Source organism: Neoarius graeffei, chromosome 8 (assembly GCF_027579695.1).
Source record: "Neoarius graeffei isolate fNeoGra1 chromosome 8, fNeoGra1.pri, whole genome shotgun sequence".
In the NCBI taxonomy this organism is placed as follows: Eukaryota; Metazoa; Chordata; class Actinopteri; order Siluriformes; family Ariidae; genus Neoarius; species Neoarius graeffei.
In genome coordinates, this window is record NC_083576.1 from 13,293,842 (window position 1) to 13,314,366 (window position 20,525).

Genomic DNA, 20,525 nt, shown 5'->3' on the forward strand with positions numbered 1-20,525 from the left:
AGTTCAATTTGTGCAAAATAATTAAGCAACAAACTTCTATACGACAGGGAAATTTATTTATTTTTTTTTATTACAGAAACTAATTCTTTATGCATTAAAAGAAACTGATCCCAGAAGAAGAGTAACTTTACGCAATCAGCAAAATTAATCCGCAATGAATTCCCTTTGCAATACGCAATAAAAGTGTTAAATCAGCCTCATGTTGTTGTGTTTACACCAAATTGGGATTTTTTTTTTTTTTTTTGCCATCATAAACCACTGGCTGTACAGACACCGGTTTATTTTCTGGTCACAATAGCCATCTGTCAACTCTTAAAAGTCCCAAATGTCCTTCGTGTCTCCCACATCTCCTGATTACATACAGAGAGTGTGTTCTGTTTATATCCTACACATGGTCATGACCTGGTCATAATCTCTAGTGTCAACACGGAGTGTAAAGTGGAACATTACATTGCACAGGTGATTTACTATGAGCTGGGATTTGTGGTGTGCGCGATCATGGGCATTCTCTTCATCGTGCTCGTGCCGCTTGTCGGATTGCTGTTCTGCATGTGCCGCTGCTGCGATAACTGCGGAGGAGAGATGCACCAGAGACAAAGGAAAAATGCAGACTGTCAGAGAGGACTGCTGACCACGCTCCTGCTCACCACCACATTCATCATCACGTAAGTGTTAAGTGTGTGTGGGTACATGTGATTTTTTTTTTTTTTTTTTTTGTGCCAACTTTAAAATCTGAATATCTTAAGTACATTGTACTCTATGGCCAAAAGTATGTGGACATGTAACCATCACACCCCATTCAAAACCAAGGGCGTTCATATAGATTAAGTCCCTCCTTTGCTGCTGAATTCACCTCCACTCTTCTAAGTTAAGGCCAATTTATGCTGACAACGCAGTCCTCGCAGATAGCGTCGCAGATAGCGTCTGCGTAGCCCCCCCACCTTCGCAGACGCTCTGCGCGCACCTCCCAAAAATTGTGACCACCGCAGAAGCCTCGCAGACAGCGTCGCAGACAAGAGGGCTCTGATTGGTCCAATCTACATCCGCTGTACACGCACTTCCGCTTCCCTACTTTCCCGGTTTGGTTTGTTTTCACTACCGCCATTTTTAAAAACACGAGCGAAGATGGAGCAGCACGAAGAGCGGTTGATCGAGGAAGTGAGGAAGTACGTACATCTATACGACTCCAGTTCTAGTCATTATAAGTAACCGGAGGATAAACACTCCACTAACCACACCCACCAACTACTCCTAGCGATTTCGCGACTTCGCGCCCCCTTGCGTTGTGGCGGTGAATAACATCGCGCACGCCTATTACTCCCCGCTCAACGATAAATTACAACTGTCTGCGAAAAGCTATCTGCGAAAGCCTTGTCACAAGAGCATGCAGAGGCCCTTAGTTGTCTTTCCACTAGACCAGGGCTTTTCAAAGTGTGGGGCGCGCCTCCCCTGGGGGGTGCCAGAGTTCTTCAGGAGGGGCGCAACGTGAGGAAACATAAGCCAGAATAAGTTACTATTGCGGACATTTAGCGAACTTCAGCTAGCCTTTGCCAGAGACAAAATGGATCGATTTTTAGTACCTAAAGCTACAGTGAGTGAGGAGACAGAGTCTGGGCCAAGCAAAAAAACAGAGCCTCCAGGATTTCGCGATGTTGCGATTCAGCCAATCCCCGCGAATTCAGGGCGGTGTTGCAATTATATCCAATCACCGCAACCTTCCCGCAAATTTGACCAATCGTTGGCGTCGTCTTGAGGTGACGTCGACAAACTACCTTCCGCCTTACTTCCGTGTATACGTTCAAGAGAAGCAGCATGCGCGCAGTGTTGCCAGATTGGGCGGTTTTAAGTGCATTTTGGCGGATTTTGAACATATTTTGGACTGGAAAACGTCAGCAGTATCTGGCAACATTGCATGTGCGAGTCAGTGTTTATATAGGCTTAAATTCTGTTACTGAAAGTGTGTTGTGTTTACAGTGAAGGACTGTGTGCACTTTTTTTTTTTACTTAATACAAGAAATTAATGGCTGCCAACATTTTTGCCAAAATGGTATTTTATTTTCCATTGTTTAGGCAGCTTCAGCATCATACTGTGAGATTCTGTTCAAATAGTTTTTTTCTTCTATGAAGCCTGAGCCATTTATTTTATTAGTTTATAATTATTGTTTAATTTAGTCTTCAGGAGAGACTGCCTGCACACAGTACTAGTATTAATAGTTTTTTTTTCTTCCATGAAAGCTGAGGCATTTATATTATATTTTAAGGTAACTTCATGTTGTGCTGTGAGGTTCTCTGCACTTTAACTTTTGAACCAACAGGTGCATTTGGATAAGTAAAGCCTATTTTTCTGCATTTTTGTAGTCCTGGTAATCTTTTATATTGGTAAAGTTGTTTATAGGACCATTTCTCAGTGTCTGTTTTTTTAATCAATAGTTTTTCAGTAATAACTTAATATTTCACTCAATTTTAATCACAAAAAGAGAAAATCGCAACAATTTCTCGCAACTTTCACTTCCTCCCGCAATGTAATCGCAACAAAAACCTAAAAAACACCGCAACCTTCATCACAATTTTTTGGAAACACCCCCCCCACCCCCCACCCCCCACCCCCGCAACATCAGACATTTTAGCCCGCAACAATCACAAAAAAGGCCCGCAAAATCCTGCGGGGACTGAAAAAAGAAGGAAGTATGACCACGATTATTTAAAGTTTGGATTTTCATGGACTGGATCTGAAGATGCTCCACTGCCAGAGTGTGTTGTCTGCCAAGAGGTGCTAGCTAACGATGCTATGAGATGTTTAAAATGTGTAAAACAAGATGTTTTAAAAAGAAAAGCACAGATGTTTAAAATGTGTAAAAGAAAAAAATAAAAATGTGTACAACAACCATTTTTTTTTAAATACGAATGGAACATTAAGTATAGCAACAACAAAAATTGTGAGGGGGGCTGACTCTCCCACACTTTGAAAACCCCTGCACTAGACTTTGGAGCGTGGTTATGGGGATTTGTGTTAATTCAACCACAAGAGAATTATTGCAGTTGGGGATTTGTGTCAAGTGAGTCGTTCTGGTTCACATTCAGCGTTCAGATTCATCCCAAAGATGTTCAGTGGGGTTGAGATTACGGTTCTGTGCAGGTCATTCGAGTTCTTCCATGCCAAACTTGACAAACCATGTCTTCATGAAGCTTTGTCATGCAGGAATGGGTTTGGGCCTCTTAGTTCCAGGAAAATGGAAATTGTAATACTACAGCATACAAAGACATCCTATTCAACTGTGCACTTTCAGCTTGGCAACAGTTTGGAGAAGAACCATGTATTGATCAGGTATCAACCTACTTTTGGCCATTTACTGTCTGTCATGACTGTTATTTGCTTTGTTTGTACTGTTATCAAGTCCTGCACTGTGCTGCTGTAACGAAGCAATTTTCCTATTCAAACCAATTATCTTCCTGCACCCTAACCACCCACCTGCCTACCTACTGAGCTCCCTTCTTCTTCCTCACACTTTTGCTCCTATCCACCCACAAACTTTCCACTGAACAAAGCTACCCACCTAGAACTATTCACTAAACTACCTATCTAGACGCTCGCCTAGTTCTCTACATACCTACCAGAGGGGAACCGTCAGGGCCTTCTAGGCCTTCAGAGAAGCCCAAACATATCAGCATTTCAAATGTTGTATTTAATTTCTTTCATCCTTTAATGGCTTTCATAATTTCATTATAATTATTCTCTTCTAATTCTAATTTGGCCTCATTTTCTATCAAATGCTCGTCAGGAATGAACAGGTTACTGTCCTGAAAACATTAAAATCGAGTTATCCAGTGAGATTTTTTTTTGTTTGTTTGTTGTCTCTAGGCTGAGAAGAGTTTAGAGCTGCTCACTCATTGGTTAGGACTTCATTGCCGGGACAGAAGGCCATGGCAGTGTGTGTTTATGTAGGAAGCGACAGATGAATTAACCAATCAGACTTTGATTTATAGTGGGCGGGACCAAAAATGTATCACCTTGGACCTTCTCAAAGGCCAATGCGAGTTTAACCGCGAGTCAGTGCAGCAGTGAAGTCATCTTCCAGCCGGTGTAGCGTTCATTAGTAGTGTCGGCAAATGCTAATAAAGTGGTCAAGCCAGTGCTATCGAGAGCAAGTAGCGCAGGATAACGACAGAGAAACTAAGATTTCTGTCTCCAGACTCTTCTTCCACGCTGCACGCTTGCTACAGTACCGTATTTTTCACTCAGAGTTAAGTATTCATTTCCCTCTGTAATTTACTTAGTTATTTTTAAAATCATTGACAACTACACACAAAATGGAGCGACCTGGCAGCTTGTCGCTAATCCCTTGCAAAATCCTTTGCCCTGTTGCTTTTTTGGTGCGTTTGGCTGAGCCGAAGTCCCAGCTGTAATGGTTTGCCACTGATACCTACCTACCTACTTGCCCACATACCTACCTAAATTAGTTTACATGCCATGCACATGGTACAGTTTCATGAGCTCAGTGTAGTATCTCATGGCCATACAATTGTTCACCCAAAAACCTGTCACATAATGCATAAAGTAACTGATTTACATGTCTAGTAACTTGTTGTGTCCTTCAACAAAGTTTTTTTTTTTTTTTTTTTTTTTTTTTTTTTTAAACCCTGCTTAAAGGTCAAACTTACTGCCACTGTACTTGATGGGACAAAACGGTAGTATTGGATCAAGGACATTTTTCAATCATATACTGATAAATCAAGATAAATCTCCAGTTATTAACAAGATAATAATCACTAGAACTGTTCATGCAGAATTATATTGGCAGTGTAGACTCTTGTTAGTTTATTAAATGCTTGAATCGTCACTATTTCTCAGTTAAATGGTATCTCAGTTGAGAGCAAAGGGGGGAAAAAAACACTATCTTAAAGGCAAGTGCTTGTGTTTTAGAGATGGTGGTCTCGGACAACTCTAGTAAAGACTTTGCTAAAATCTGGCAACCTTTTGAGGTAGGTTATTTTAAATACAATAATGAGTAACTTTCACTGTTTTGATTTAAATCACCAATATTGAATGCTGTCCATGGTGATGAATCCATGTTTGTGTTAGCTGTTTCAGAAAGGCTTAGCATTAAACTACGATATTAATTTCCCATTTCTAACTAGATGAACTACAATCTTCAAAAACCACTACAATGTTCATGTTGCTGCCAGCCTTGTAGTACTCGAGTCCAGGACTCGGGCTCAAGTCCAACTCATGCCCTAATTTTAAGGACTCGTGACTCGACTTGGACTTGAGCACCGATGAGTCGGACTCGTGCATTGGAGACGAGGACTCTGATTTTTTTTTTCTTTATTTTTTGTAACATGCCATAATAATTTGGCATAAGATATTTACTGTATATCTACATTAATTTTGTACTCATTTCATGCAAGAGTGTCACCTGTGTGCCTTGCCACGTGCATCAGACTCTCAGGTGCGCTCCGGACAGCGCGCCCCAAGCGGACTCTCGCACGCCATAAACGACTCGCACCTGCACAGTATTAAGGCGCAATCTGTGCGCCTATATATAAAAACTGTGAAAACACGCTTACTTTGTGAAGTATTGAGTTGCGTTGCTGACATGTTACTGAGCCTTATTTCTTTCTTTGGTTTTCTGATTTCCTTTTTCTCGTCTGTCATTGTGCTGAGTCTACGATAGCCTGTTTGTGCCTCGCTCGACCTGTTGCCTGTTTCACCGTTTTACGATTTTGCCTGCCGTTCTGGATTGTTTACCGTCTTCACTTGTATTAATAAACACACCTTCTGCACTTACATCCATCTCCCAACCATCTCTGACAGAATACTTCACACTCCCTGACAAAGAGCAGCACATTCACCTGTTCATACGTCATGTTCAGGAACAAACTAATGTTAATGGTGCTAAAACGGACACCGTCAAGTGGTGCGGTTGGAGTCTTGTTCTTGGACTCAACTCGGATCAATAGTGGACTCGACTCGATTTTTTTTTTTAATGACTTGGACTTGACTCGGACTTGAGCGCTGGGGACTCGAGACTGGACCCCGACTTGAGGTTTAGTGACTCGACTACAACACTGGTTGTTGCTAATGGTGCCCAGGAGTTACTTGTCATGGAAACAAGCCCACTTCCATGATCTGACGTGAGTTCCTGATGAGCAAGCTTTACAGTGCTACAACTGAACTAGAATTTGAGAGAACCATGACTACTGATCCCACTTTTCGTTATATTAGTAGTGCAGCCGTTAATCCCCCTGGACACACAGAGGCCTTAAGGGTAACAGCACAAAACTGAACTTGAGGTGCTTTATGGCTCTATTTGGTTGCTTCTTTATTAGAGATTCCTAAGCGAAGGCTTGGCTGCTTAGAAATCAGGGGCTCAGTCGCCTCACACGCATTTAAATCCTCAGGGCCAGGAGGCACCACAGCACACTGGTTCTAATGAAGCTATTACAGTGATGGGAATAGAGAGGCGACCCGGGGTAGGCTAAATTACAGAGAGTGGAAAAAAGACTCAACAGCGGTGAGAGAATGTCAAGTACCTGCTAGTGTTTTGGTAGCTAGACTGAAAATGTTACAGCACAATCGCCATTGTTGAAAGCGTAGACCATTTTAGACAGTCATGGATGAGCTCTTGGTTTCAAGAAGCTCCAGGAACAAGATTAGACTGCGTGTGAAGGAATGGTGCACTGTGTTTAGATTGCTGAACAATGCTGATCATTCTTAGCATCTGTCTAATGTGTCTTTTAGTCCCAACGGGCGTCCTTTCTTCTCGACTGCGCCCTCGTTTTTATACTCTATTGGCATCAGTGGAAGCGGTAATACTGTTAAAAAAAAATAGCAGGAACTAGTTATACATCTGAATAAATCAAGATGTGACCCAATTCACACGCAGACATGACTACTCATTACTGCCATCATATATGCAAGACAAAATAATTTCTCAACTTCTCAAGGATGCTGTCACACACCAGCACAGCAACACGACTGATGATCAGATACCACAAGAGCCTTCAGGCAAGGCTGCTTTTATTTTTAGCTTTTTTTTAAACAGACGCGGCATCAAATATATGAAATTAGGTCCATAAGCAATATTCTGCTTATGGTTCCTTCTTTCAGTCATGTTTGTGACCTGATATATCGAAACTGCATTTTCAGGCTGGCAAAATTTATACATCCGTTAGCTAGCATTTATCCGGTGATGTGCAATGTATTATTATTAGCCTCTGCCAGGAGTCGTACAAGTCTGTTCTAACGCTTAGTTCAAAAAATGTGACTTACAGATGTTACACTGAGAGAAGGCGAGAGATAACTGTATGCTCAGAATCTTGTGTGAATGGAAAAGAGAAATGATTGTCTTACACTTCAGTTCCCAGCCTGCCATGCCCTACTTTCTCTCCTCACACAAGGGCGAGGGTGCTGGGGTAATTTGGAAACTGGGGGGAAAGTTTAATGATCGTGGGATCAGATAGAACACATGGGGAATTTTTTTTTTAAACTCCAAACTATGTATTTGGTGCTCTCAAATTTAATATGTTCAAAGTAAGTTAATATAAAGCTATGGTGACACTACAGCTCACGATGCTTGTCGATGGGTTATCGATGAAAATGAGGCATTTTGGTGACGATGCATGGCGATATACAGGCGTGATAAAAGTTGTGGTCACACAGCAGGCTGCGCTCGCTCACAGGACCCGGTCGTTATGAGAAACACCTGATGCTGATTTGAGTACAATCAGCACGTGCATATAAGGACGCAGAGGCTTTGTGAAGTATTATTATCATCACTGTCACTTTTGTTTCTAGCCATATTTATGACTCTGTCTTCGGTTTCGTTTTTTGTTTGTTTGTTTTTTGTAAATATCGCGCCTGCTAATAAATATTCTTCCTGCACTTGGATCCGTCTACTGCTGCATACCTGACAGAATACTTCACAAAGTCTTTGTGAAAACAGCATCCTTATATGCGCGTGCTGATTGCGCTCAAATCAGCATCAGGTGTTTTCCATAACGATTGGGTCCCAAGCGTGCGCACAACGCACTCCGAAAGATCCCAGAATGTAAATGCACTTTTTAAGGTTAGGTTATGTCGAGCCACTGTGTTGATAAGGCTCCCATGAGCATCGGGGATATGGATTCAAAACAAATACATCTCAAGAGGCTCGACGAAGGTTCTCCAAGCTTCAGGAAGTGTTCCCAAACCCATCTGCGAGTATTCGCCGCTTAGTTTGCCGACGAAAACATCGCCAATCCATATGTTGAAAATTTTCACCATGTTTTTGGCCACTCACGAGGTGGAGACATAACAAAAAACAACTTGTGAAGCTTGGAGAACGGTCACTGTATTGCACGATTGGTGGCGATGCGACCAGTTTTTCATCGCCACCTATTTGCAAACCCATCGTGAGCTGTACTGTGACCAGGCCTAAGCAAACAGCAGTTAAAATCAAGTTAATTTAAGCAACCAGAAGTTAAAAAAAATATCCTACAGTAGTAGAGGTGACAAACAGTTCTTATGTCACTGTAAGCGAAGAATAAATTTAACAGTATTCTTAATTAAATTAACAAGAACAAAGTATTTAACGATGTTAGCATCTGATGTAGCTGCTGTAGGTTGCTTTAAACTTGTAATTAAATCTCATCATTACAGTCCCATCTGTGCAAAAACACACACACAAAATATAGATGCACACAGCCGCCATCAGGCGCATCCACGAGTATGGAGGGAGCTAAAACTATTGCTTACTGTATATTGTTAAAAAAAAAGATGATCCACTATACTGGTTTTGCAATAAACTCAAAAGAAATGGCCTCAGCTAAATTGACATCTCTTGTTCAACAATGACCGCGACATAAAGGTCGGCGTGGATTAGTGGCGCGTTTGAAAAAGATTGTGCTCCCTGATAATTGTGTCTCACTCTTCACCTTCCGTGCATGTTCACGTCCCATCACAGTAACCGCCTTTGTCTCGATCAAACTGCTGATTGTTTTGCAACAGCACACCGATCACATTTCATCTCTGCAGCTCAGGCCAGAGGGAAGCAAGCGAGCAGATCTGGAACAGAGACGTTGTTGGGTGAAACTGGGCCCGGTGGGTCGGCTCCTGTTTAGAAAGGCATTTAATGGGGTTCTCACCCCCACCCAGAGCTCGAACAGCCCCCAGTGAGGCAGCTCGGAACATAGCAGGAGTACAGCAGGGCATTGTACAGTGGAAAAACGAGCCTCATACCCACCAACGACATGCCACATTTTCCCGTGCAGCGAACCAACACAAATGAAGCAGCTTAATTAAGTCGAAACTTTTGTCGCTTTATTTTAGAAAATGAAGGAACAGCTGTTGTATCCTGGTGAGAGATGACACCGAGGCATGCGAGTGTAAATTACAACACTGAAGAACACAGAAACTAGAACAGTTTAATTAATAAAACTGATTCCCTCCTACATCTTCCTTCCAGGCTTTAACAAACATGTTTAAATTTTGTTCCATTCATTCCCTCCACCCAAAAAAAAATAAGTCGGCAACTATTTTCATACAGTCCAATTCCCAACTTTTCCAACTCCATTTTCCATCTGATTTCCACAAATCTGGGAACATGAGGGTTAAAAGTATCTTGCGAGAAAACCTCGAAGAGTGCACACATTATGAAAATTAGCCTAATGTTAGCGGCTTGCTAGTGCTAATTACACAATATAATAGTTAGTTTACCTTCAGCTAGCTTGTTATCAGACTCTGCTAACAAGACTATGATGAGATGCTGGAGAATTAACATTCGCTAAGCTAATGAGTAAAATGGCAACATTTTTTTAAGATGAAAAAACTGTTCGTGTCTAAAAAAGACTTCCACGTAATCATTTAGCAACATTACCTAAGCTAGATGGATAATAATGGAATTGATGCCATGATTTAGAGCAACATTTGCTACTGTTTTTCCACAGTATTTTTCACACTAGCTAGCCTAATGTTAGCGGCTTGCTAGTGCTAATTACACAATATAATAGTTTACCTTCAGCTAGCTTGTTACCAAACTCTGCTAACAAGACTATGATGAGATGCTGGAGAATTAACGTTAGCTAAGCTAATGACCAAGAGAGCAACAATTTTTTTTTTTTAGATTAAAAAACTGTTAATGCCTTAAGAACACTTCTACGTTATCATTTAGCAACTTTACCTTAGCGACATCGATAATAAGAGTTGATGCCATGATTTAGAGCAACATTTGCTACTGTTTTTCCACAGTATTTTTCACACTAGCTAGCCTAATGTTAGCAGTTTGCTTGGGCTAATTAGACAATATAATAGTTAGTTTACCTTCAGCTAGCTTGTTATCAGACTCTGCTAACAAGACTATGATGAGATGCTGGAGAATTAACATTCGCTAAGCTAATGAGTAAAATGGCAACATTTTTTTAAGATGAAAAAACTGTTCGTGTCTAAAAAAGACTTCCACGTAATCATTTAGCAACATTACCTAAGCTAGATGGATAATAATGGAATTGATGCCATGATTTAGAGCAACATTTGCTACTGTTTTTCCACAGTATTTTTCACACTAGCTAGCCTAATGTTAGCGGCTTGCTAGTGCTAATTACACAATATAATAGTTTACCTTCAGCTAGCTTGTTACCAAACTCTGCTAATAAGACTATGATGAGATGCTGGAGAATTAACGTTAGCTAAGCTAATGACCAAGAGAGCGACAATTTTTTTTTTTTTAGATTAAAAAACTGTTAATGCCTTAAAAACACTTCTATGTTATCATTTAGCAACTTTACCTTAGCGACATCGATAATAAGAGTTGATGCCATGAGTTAGAGCAACATTTGCTACTGTTTTTCCACAGTATTTTTCACACTAGCTAGCCTAATGTTAGCGGCTTGCTAGGGCTAATTACACAATATAATAGTTAGTTTACCTTCAGCTAGCTTATCAGACTCTGCTAACAAGACTATGATGAGATGCTGGAGAAATAACATTCGCTAAGCTAATGAGTAAAATGGCAACATTTTTTTTAAGATAAAAAAACTGTTCATGTCTAAAAAAGACTTCCACGTAATCATTTAGCAACATTACCTAAGCTAGATGGATAATAATGGAATTGATGCCATGATTTAGAGCAACATTTGCTACTGTTTTTCCACAGTATTTTTCACACTAGCTAGCCTAATGTTAGCGGCTTGCTAATGCTACTTACACAATATAATAGTTTACCTTCAGCTAGCTTGTTATCAGACTCAGCTAACAAGACTATGATGAGATGTTGAATAATTGACATTAGCTAAGCTAATGACTAAGAGAGCAACGATTTTTTTAGTTTAAAAAAAAACTGTTAATGCCTTAAAAACACTTCTACGTTATCATTTAGCAACTTTACCTTAGCGACATCGATAATAAGAGTTGATGCCATGATTTAGAGCAACATTTGCTACTGTTTTTCCACAGTATTTTTCACACTAGCTAGCCTAATGTTAGCAGTTTGCTTGTACTAAGTTCAAATGTATTAATTACACTTATATTAGCTAGCTTGGGCTCAATTATGGATAACTGGAAAACTGTAATACTGCTGGGTGACAGAGAGGACGTTAGCTAAGTTAACTACTTAGCTGGAAACATTTTTTAGACCAAAAACAATGAGATTACCTTTTAAAAAAGTTTTAAAAAGCCATTATTTAGCAGCATGACACAAGTTAATAGCTAGCTAGATTGCTAGCTTGGGCATGTGCAGGGTATTTGGGTCCGTCTCAGAAACTGGCCTCTCATTTCGGACATTATGGTCAAAAATTTTTTTTTCAAATTTTACTTTTTTTTTTTTTTTGCATTTACCTAACACTCAATGTTTATTTTGTCATGTTTAATAAGAATAAAGATAGTATCTTGCTTTATCTGGCCTCCACTGTGGACAATTTTTTTTTTTATTACAATTCAAATGCTTTTGTAAAATTGATTTACACATAAAATAACTACATCATGAAGAATTAAAGCCCCTCCTTCACAGATGAGTGAAAATATTGAATAAATTTCCTCTTTTCATTGCTTGGGTTAAAAATGCCAAGTTATGATGACTGAATTGATTGTTCACTTAAATATGAATAATATGATGCATTTTGTGTATTTGATATGGCGAAATAGGACACAATGGAAAAATCAAGAACACACCGGAAAGATGAGAATAACAGCGCTGGTAAAAGAACAGCGACTGTACCGGCTGAAGGTCGCGCGGGTCTCTGCTGCGGCGCGCGAGCAACGGGGCATCGCTACCGCACCGGACGGAGCGCGAGGCGGGGGCGGGGCAAAATGACTGGCCGTAGATTCTATCAAAAGTTTGATCTAAATTGACCATGGTTGGAAAATATTGGCCAAAAATACGCAAACACTACGAAATATGAAAGTAAGATGAAAAAGAAACATTCTATTGCCTTATACTGCAAGACTAAAACAAAATAAAACTGTCAAAACTCACCTTTTCAGCGATAACGTCCGAACAGATCACCCGCGTAACAGAAAGACCGCAAATGGAAGCACGATCAACTTCTAACTGTTGGAGTGGAAAATTCCATTCGACACATGCAAATTGTTAATGTGTGTCCTTCCCCGCACACAAATAACACGCTACGGTAAAAAATAGACCACAACTCATTTTATAGCTCAGAAATTCATACAAGACCAGCTACCATCGTAACATATTCTGTAAGAAACATATTCTATACCTAACTTTCAGCTTTCTTTTTAAAAAACAAAATTGCAGATTTATAACTAAATGTTTATATGGCGTAGTGATTTTAAGTTACTACTTTTGGTGAGGTCGTGACCTTGACCCTGAGGCTTTCCGTTTAGATCGTATTGGGTTTGGGGTCTGCGGAAAATGGAGTTACAATGGTGATCAAATATTTTGCATGATGTTTTATTACGGTTATGATTATTCTGTGAGCGCACCAATCCTTAGGTGGATAAAGTTACAACTTAAAATACAATTAGTGATAACTGTAGACTTTTCAGTGGACTACAACCTTTTTAAGGGAATGCGATGTAGTCAACCGTTTATCATGTCCCAGATCAAGCCGCCATTTTTCCACAAATTTGCAGAATTTTTGCCAAATTCTGAATCGAGTATTCACATCAAAGATTTAGTTTTATCTGTATTATTTCTTTCATCATTTTATTTCAAATTAAAACCAACATCACCATTCAAAACCGTATAGTTTATTGACTGTGGGTATATTTAGTGGGGTTCCCCCACAGTACCCAGTTTCTGAGACAGACCCATTTTTTTTTGTGTGTGTGAGATTAGCTGTACTGTCTGTGTTTAGATTAAAAAAAAAAAGTCACCTAGGTGAGTGCAAAATCCGCCATTTAGAAAGAGAATTAGTTAATTTAATAAACTTGACAACAAACGAAGAGTCAAATCTCCTGGGAAGAGATGATCCTAAAGCGTACGAGTGCAATGCCCAAAATGATTAGCATGAAATTTGAATGGTTGAATACACACACTGCGTTGTCTTGTCTTCCCTCCAGGCTGCACACGAAGTGTGTATAATTTCAGATCTGATGTTCTTTTGGTCTTCCTGCTTCAGACACAATTAGCTAATGTCTAAAAATGGCAGCAAATGTTTCTCCTCCTGCCCTGCCAACATTGTCGTAATAAGGTATCATGTCTTGTTTACACGTTTATTTTGGAGCTGTCATGTCTGAGTGATGGTGGGTTTTTTTTTTCTTCTCAAAAAAAGCTTCAAGGAAAAAATAATAATAGTAATCTCAAGTTTCTCTGATTTAATTGTGAGCTCCTTTCCTTGAGTGGGTGTAATTTTTTTTTTTTTAATTTAAATAAAAACGTGTTGTCTCTCCTATCTAATTGTCTCAGGGACTCGCATCATCTTTAGTTCCACATCATTTCTTCCGTAACTCCGATCTCCAGACCCGGCTGATCCAGACAGACAGCATATTTACTGAAAGGGAAGAAGGACAAATGTTAAAAGGGAGGGAGGGAGGATAACAAAGCCTCTTTGTGGTTAGGAGTTTACAAGTTTCATTACGAGTCACCTCAGCTAGTGTTGATGTCCAGAGGGACGATGAAGCAACAGGAGTCACCTTCTCTGAACTTTGAAACTTTCGTCTTGTCCAGTTCCTGTGTATCATGCTTCAGGGCACAACAAATCATGCCAATACATACTGTATATATACAGATTTGCTAGTTTTTTTGATGACGATCAGTAAACGTAATTAAAAATTTAAACTTATTCTGTGTGTGTCAGAGTAAAAAAAAAAAACATTTGAAGTCACCGTGGCTACCGTTTTCAACCAGTAACGTCTTGATTTGAGAAAGCACAAATATATTCCACCAAAACAACATGGAATTGTTTTTTATTTTGGCCACTTTGCAACCTTGTTTTGGCTGCCTGCCTGCATCCAGTTTAACAAACGTAGCAGTAACATCAGTCCGTCTCCTTAAAGATGTTTTACTATCCAGGTGCGATTTTTCTGACACAGTGAATGTCACTCACACTTTTGATCGAGTTGTTGGATAGTTACGGGCTTGAGGCTAATCAGGTCCTTTAATAGCCACGTACTGGCTGTCAAAATGTCCACAAAGCTCCTGTGCCACATCACATCATCAAAATGGAGAAGAGCGCTTACACACTCAGCAGAGAAAGTTTTAAATGTTTAACTCTTCCTAATAGTACGTTGGTATTTCATTACACTGGTGGAATGGAAATCGACTTATCGGATATTTTTCGATATTGGGTTTCTGTGTGTAGAGTATCGTGATTCTGTAGCCCTTTTTACACACATATTCCACAATATTGGCATAAAGAAGGCACTTCAACATTCCAGCTTTGGTCGTTCACAGTGAGCCAAATAAATAAAACTGTGCCAGCATATGTTTTTGTACAGCAAGTTGACGTTCCACAACCAGAGGTGCGACATGTCTCAACAGATGATACCGGTATCTACGCTTTGGAAATATGAACACCCCAATCATCCCGGCGCTGCTTTAAAAACCACAGCGGGTGAACTGTGTTGAGTTATTTTGCTAGCTGTAAATATTTATACCTCTCTTCAAACACAAGTGAAATAACAGACTCAATATATGTATATAACGTTTGTGTCCTTTAGCCTAACTGGCTTTTCAGCGGGAACAAAGTCTGGAACAGAAAACTGCGCTCACAAACGGAGAGAGAGAGAGAGAGCGTGAGAGCGAGCAAATCGGAGAGAAAGGTAATGAGGAAGAGAAGAGTGGAGAGACTCGTGCAAGTAACAAGTTTGGGGATCAGAAATATGTTGGAGGAGAAAGTGAAGAGAAATAGAAAGACGTGCAGACCTTAGACACCATAGACGGAGACGTTTGAATTCGTGCTGGTCTCGGAAAGAAGAATGTCAGCATCAAACATGACCTGACACTTTTTACATAGATGTCAATTTGAGCTCTGTTACTACCAACCGTTTCGGCTCGGAGGCAGAACAACGCACACAGCCCGTTCCAAATGTGGATGGTTTATACAGAACGTGAGGAGGAATAAAGGCCTAAGATTCCCACCTTGAAGAGGTTGTGTAAAAGGGGCCTGTGTTTAATGGCTTGTGAGCAAGATGATGGGAAAGGGAGGAGTACGAGCGCATGCCAGGCAAACAGTTCACATCTCTACACAATAACATTGGTGTAGAGATAAAATGGACAGCACAGCTAAAACGTTATTGATCGTAAACTTAGTCAAAAAAAGTCAAAGTCCCTCCTGTGCCAGGACCTGGTCTTCCCAGGCAGTCTCCTGTCCCAGTACTAACCAGGAGAGGGTTTCCCAAAAGCCTCTTAACACTAAGAGCATCTTAACAGGAGAGTGTGTGTTCATTGTGATTCTCGCTCTACCATTTAACGATCATCTTTGTGCTATGATGCTTTTGGGAAACACCCCAGGCCCTTAAGATGCATTGGGCGGCGCTGATCTCAGTTTCTGTAGCCCTCTGTTTCTCGCCCATTGCATGGCTATGGTTACAGTGGGGGGCCAATCCTCTGGAAACCGCAAGAGTTTGACTCCCTGCTCACATCTGTATTGCGGCGTGCTTCGCCAGCTGGCAGTAGGTACCATTTTTATGATGGTCTTTGGTATAACTCATGATCTCCTGGTCGAGAGGCGGACATGCTAACCACCAGGACAACTCATGGTAGTAAACCTAGTAGGCTAGGTAAAAAAATAAATAAATACAGTACTGTACAAAAGTCTTAGGCAAATGCTGTTGACCAAAAATGGCTTAAAAATAATGAACAAAGTCAATATTTGGTGTGAGACGACCCTTTGCTTAAAAAAAAAAAGTAGTCTCCGGTCCAACGAGTGCAGTTTTATGCGGAAATGAGCTGTAGGTTTTACTGAGCATCTTCCAGAACCAGCCACAGTTCTTCTGGACACTTTGACTGTCACACTCGCTTCTTAATTTTGCCCCCGAACCCAGTAGCCTTCATTATGTTTTCTTTTTTAATCTGAAAAGCGCTCTCTTATGGAATATGCTGCTCTGATACAAACTTTTTTTTTCTGTAACATTTAATTTTGCGCCTGAAAACGAACGTTTGGGCTCTAAAATGTTTTTGTACCGACTCAATAATGTAGAAGTCTCATTTCATCTCATCTCATCTCATCTCATCTCATCTCATTATCTCTAGCTGCTCTACAGGGTCGCAGGCAAGCTGGAGCCTATCCCAAAAATCTGTAACAAAGTTTGTTTGGGGAAAAAAAATATGGGGCTAAGACTTTTGCACAGTACGATACTACTGAAAAACTGCAAATTCGGACTACTGTGAAGTGAGACATCAGAAATAAATTTAGTGCTGAACGTGGGCACCACCAGAACAGACGGAAATACATTTTTTGGCCTCTGGTAAAGAGTTAACAGACTTAATTCATGATATTTAGTTAACAGAACTAATGCCGCTTTTCCACTACAAACGCGGCTGAGCCGTGCCGTGCTGAGTTGGGCTGAGTCGAGCTGAGCGGGGCTGTTGGAGTTGCATTTCGACTACAACCGCGCTGAACCGTGCTGGCTGGAAGTGGGTGGACATATTGGGTGGAGTTAGCGAAAGTGGGTGGACGTCAGGTGATGTTGTTAAGCAGCGCAAACAGTGACATCAGTGAGCTTTTAAGCGGTAGTCTCACGACCCGAATAGTAAACAATAAACATGAAGTCGTTAGTGTTGCTGGTCTTGGTGCTGTGGCTTGTTGTCACCGACAACGCCAACAGATACTGGCGAGAGCGTATAGATGAGGCGAGGCGCATAAGGCTTCAGAAATTCTCGTAATTCGTAATTCTTCTCCTTCCGGGTTTGCGGTGTTTACAGATCCCAGCGTGCTTGCGAGGCGTGTGTGGGCATGTGAGGACACTCCTCCTCACCAATCAGTGCACAGGGGAGTGTCTGCTCACGCCCCCAGCCTCACTCGGCTCGCTTTGGCTCGCTTCAGCCCCACTCCAAAACCCTGCGAGTTTTAGGGGCTAAGCAGGGCTGAAGCGAGCTGAGTCGTGCTGTTTTTTGGTAGTCGAAACGCGAGCCGTGTCGGGCTGAAGTGAGCTGAAAAAGGGTAGTGGAAAAGGGCCATAACTGACTGAATGACTCTGGGATTATTTCCTCATTGACGTTAGCGTAAAGAGAGATTGAAAAGACGATTCTTGAAGAAAAGTCGCTTGTGAGTGACTTTTCCCTCAGCTGATGAGGAAGACGGGGTGTCTTTTATGTTTTTCACATATTTCAGTATCTTTCTCATTTTTTTTTATAGTTCTGTTTTCCCTGAAGGTGCCTCATTTTGCACCACCGTCTCCTCAGATATGGACCATTTCACATGATGCGGCCAAAATTCCCCAGTTTTCGAACAGATGCCATCATGTTTTTGGGTCTCTGCCCTTGCTAAATGATTCTGCTTGAAATGAGCCAGTTATAGAACTAGCATGCTGCTAATTCAGTCTCTGATTCGTGAACCTGACACACTTTTCGAAGTGTTTTTTATTCCACCACACAGCAATGAAAATGTCGCTGTCCTTCATACCCGCACTTCCTGCTGCTTCCTGCGGTGATGTTCAGATAAAGCTGCTTGAACTTAATCAGTGAAGATGATTTCTGTCTCAATCTGAATAATAATGTTGACTTTTTTTTCCCAGATGAAGTTCCTGTTAATTTGCACATTGTGCTCCAAAAGCATGTACAGCTTTATTTTCTGTGGATAGACCTAAAATATTGGATCTGGCTTATTAATAGGATGAGTGCATGGATAGATTATCACTTTAGATACAGCTGTATCAATAATCTACAGGTCAAAATGTTACTAATGAGTATTACAGTGATTATTTGTGATTTTCAGTGTGAATGATGTAATGCGTATGGAAAATGTGTAGATTTTTTTTTCAGTGCTGCCATCTACTGGCTGGTTATTTCCAGATGTTTTGCTGTCCGTGTTCTTATGAATTATCTGAATTCTAGAACTGCATTGTAGAAGGATTTTGAGTGGATTTTCTCTTTTCTCTGATCCCAGAGCTGGGGTCTTGTGTGCATATGCAGCCAATCAGAACCTGAGTTCACAGCTGAAGACCATGAGAAGGCTCATCAACAGTAACCTGAGAGACTTGTACACCTTTGCCAACACCACACCAGCAGTAAGACCTTGGATGTTATTCTGCATTACACAGCATGGAGAGATGGATGGATTGAGATGGGATGATAAACAGATGAATGTGTTAGATGGACAGAGAAATGAACGGAGGGATGGATGGTTAGAGGAACAGATGGATAAATGGATGGAAAGATGAATGGTCAGACAGATGAATGAATGGATAGATGGTATGTATGAAGAGGTGGGTGGGTGGTTGCAGAAAAGCGTGGCCATATAAATGGGTATGTGTGGACAGAAACATTGACAGATGAATGGAGATGGATGGATGGACAGAAGCATGGACAGATGAATAACTCAATGATGGCTGGATAGGTGAATGAATGGAAGGGTGCTGGATATACTGCTGAATGGATGGATGATCAACTGATGAGTGGATGGGTGAATGGATGACTGTGTAGCGGGATGGATGGATGGATGGACCGGCTGATGGGTGAGTGGATGGATGGTAAGGTGTATAAAAATATGGATAGATGAATGGATAGACATGAAGATGAATGGATGAATTGTGTGGACAGAAGCATTGACAGATGAGTGGATGGACATGGAGATAAATGGATGGCTGGATGGATGGATTTGATTGATCGATAGATGAATGAGTGGATACATGGATGGATGGACCAGCTGATGGATGAGTCGCTGGATGGATGGATGGATGGATGGATGGATGGATGGACCGGCTGATGGATGGATGGCTGGTAAGTTGTATAGAAGTATGGACAGATGAATGGATAGCCGTGGAAATGGATGGATGGATGAATTGCTGTGTGGACAGAAGCATTGACATATGATTGGATGGACATGGAGATTGATGGATGGATTGGATGGATGGATTGGATGGATGGATGGATGGATGGATGGATGGATGGACCAGCTGATTGATGAGTGGATGGATGGATGGTAAGGTGTATAGAAGTATGAACAGATGAATGTATGGAGATGGATGGATGCATTGGTTTGTGGACAGAAGCACTGACAGATGAGTGGATGGGCATAGAGATAAGTGGATGGATAATTGATGAATGGATGGACTGGCTGATGGATGGATGGTAAGTTGTATAGAAGTATGGACAGATGAATGGATAGCTGTGGAGATGGATGGATGAATTAATTGCTGTGTGGACGGAAGCATTGACATATGACTGGATGGACATGGAGATTGATGGATGGCTTGGTTGACTGATGGATGAATGAGTGGATGGATGGATGGATGGATGGATGGATGGATGGTAAGGTGTATAGAAGTATGAGCAGATGGATGTATAGACATGGAGATGGATGGATGCATTGGTTTGTGGACAGAAGCATTGACAGATGAGTGGATGGGCATAGAGATAAGTGGATGGATAATTGATGGATGGATAGATGAATGAGTGGGTAGATGGATGGATGGATTGGTTGATGGCTAGACAAATGAGTGGATGGATGGATGAGTGGATGGATGGTAAGGTGTATAGAAGTATGGACAGATAAATGTATAGACATGGAGATGGATGGATGGATTGGTGTGTGGACAGAAGCACTGGCAGATGAGTAGATGGATAATTGATGGATGCATGGATGGATGGATGGATTGGTTGATGCATAGACGGATGGATGAATAAATGGGTGGCTGGACAGGTGGGCAGAAACATGGACTGATGAACAAATGGACATACCGGTGAATGGGTGGATGATGAACTGATGAATGGATGAGAGGATTGATGTATTTATATATGAATATTGCATCAGTTATAGTCCACCTCTGAAAATCCAGTTTAATTGTATTTGCTGTAATTACAGAGTGTTAATTAGTTTTGTACGATCTCTTTCCCAGCAAATCGATTACCTGATATCTCAATATGGAACTGCTAAGAAGCAGGTGCTCTGTGATCTCGACAGTAAGTATATAAGGTTGGTTGCAG

At 41.0% G+C, this 20,525-nt stretch overlaps 1 protein-coding gene across 5 annotated transcripts in view; it reads left to right on the forward strand.

Annotated features, from left to right (window-relative positions):
- Nucleotides 1-20,525, forward strand: part of prom1a (prominin 1a) — a 191,928-nt gene that overhangs the window by 86,717 nt on the left and 84,686 nt on the right. For all 5 annotated transcript variants that reach the window (XM_060926840.1, XM_060926841.1, XM_060926842.1 and 2 more), the window contains 3 exons: nucleotides 460-665; nucleotides 18,487-18,607; nucleotides 20,438-20,501. In XM_060926840.1, the coding sequence (XP_060782823.1) occupies nucleotides 460-665; nucleotides 18,487-18,607; nucleotides 20,438-20,501 (391 nt within the window). The remainder of the gene's footprint in view (nucleotides 1-459; nucleotides 666-18,486; nucleotides 18,608-20,437; nucleotides 20,502-20,525) is intronic.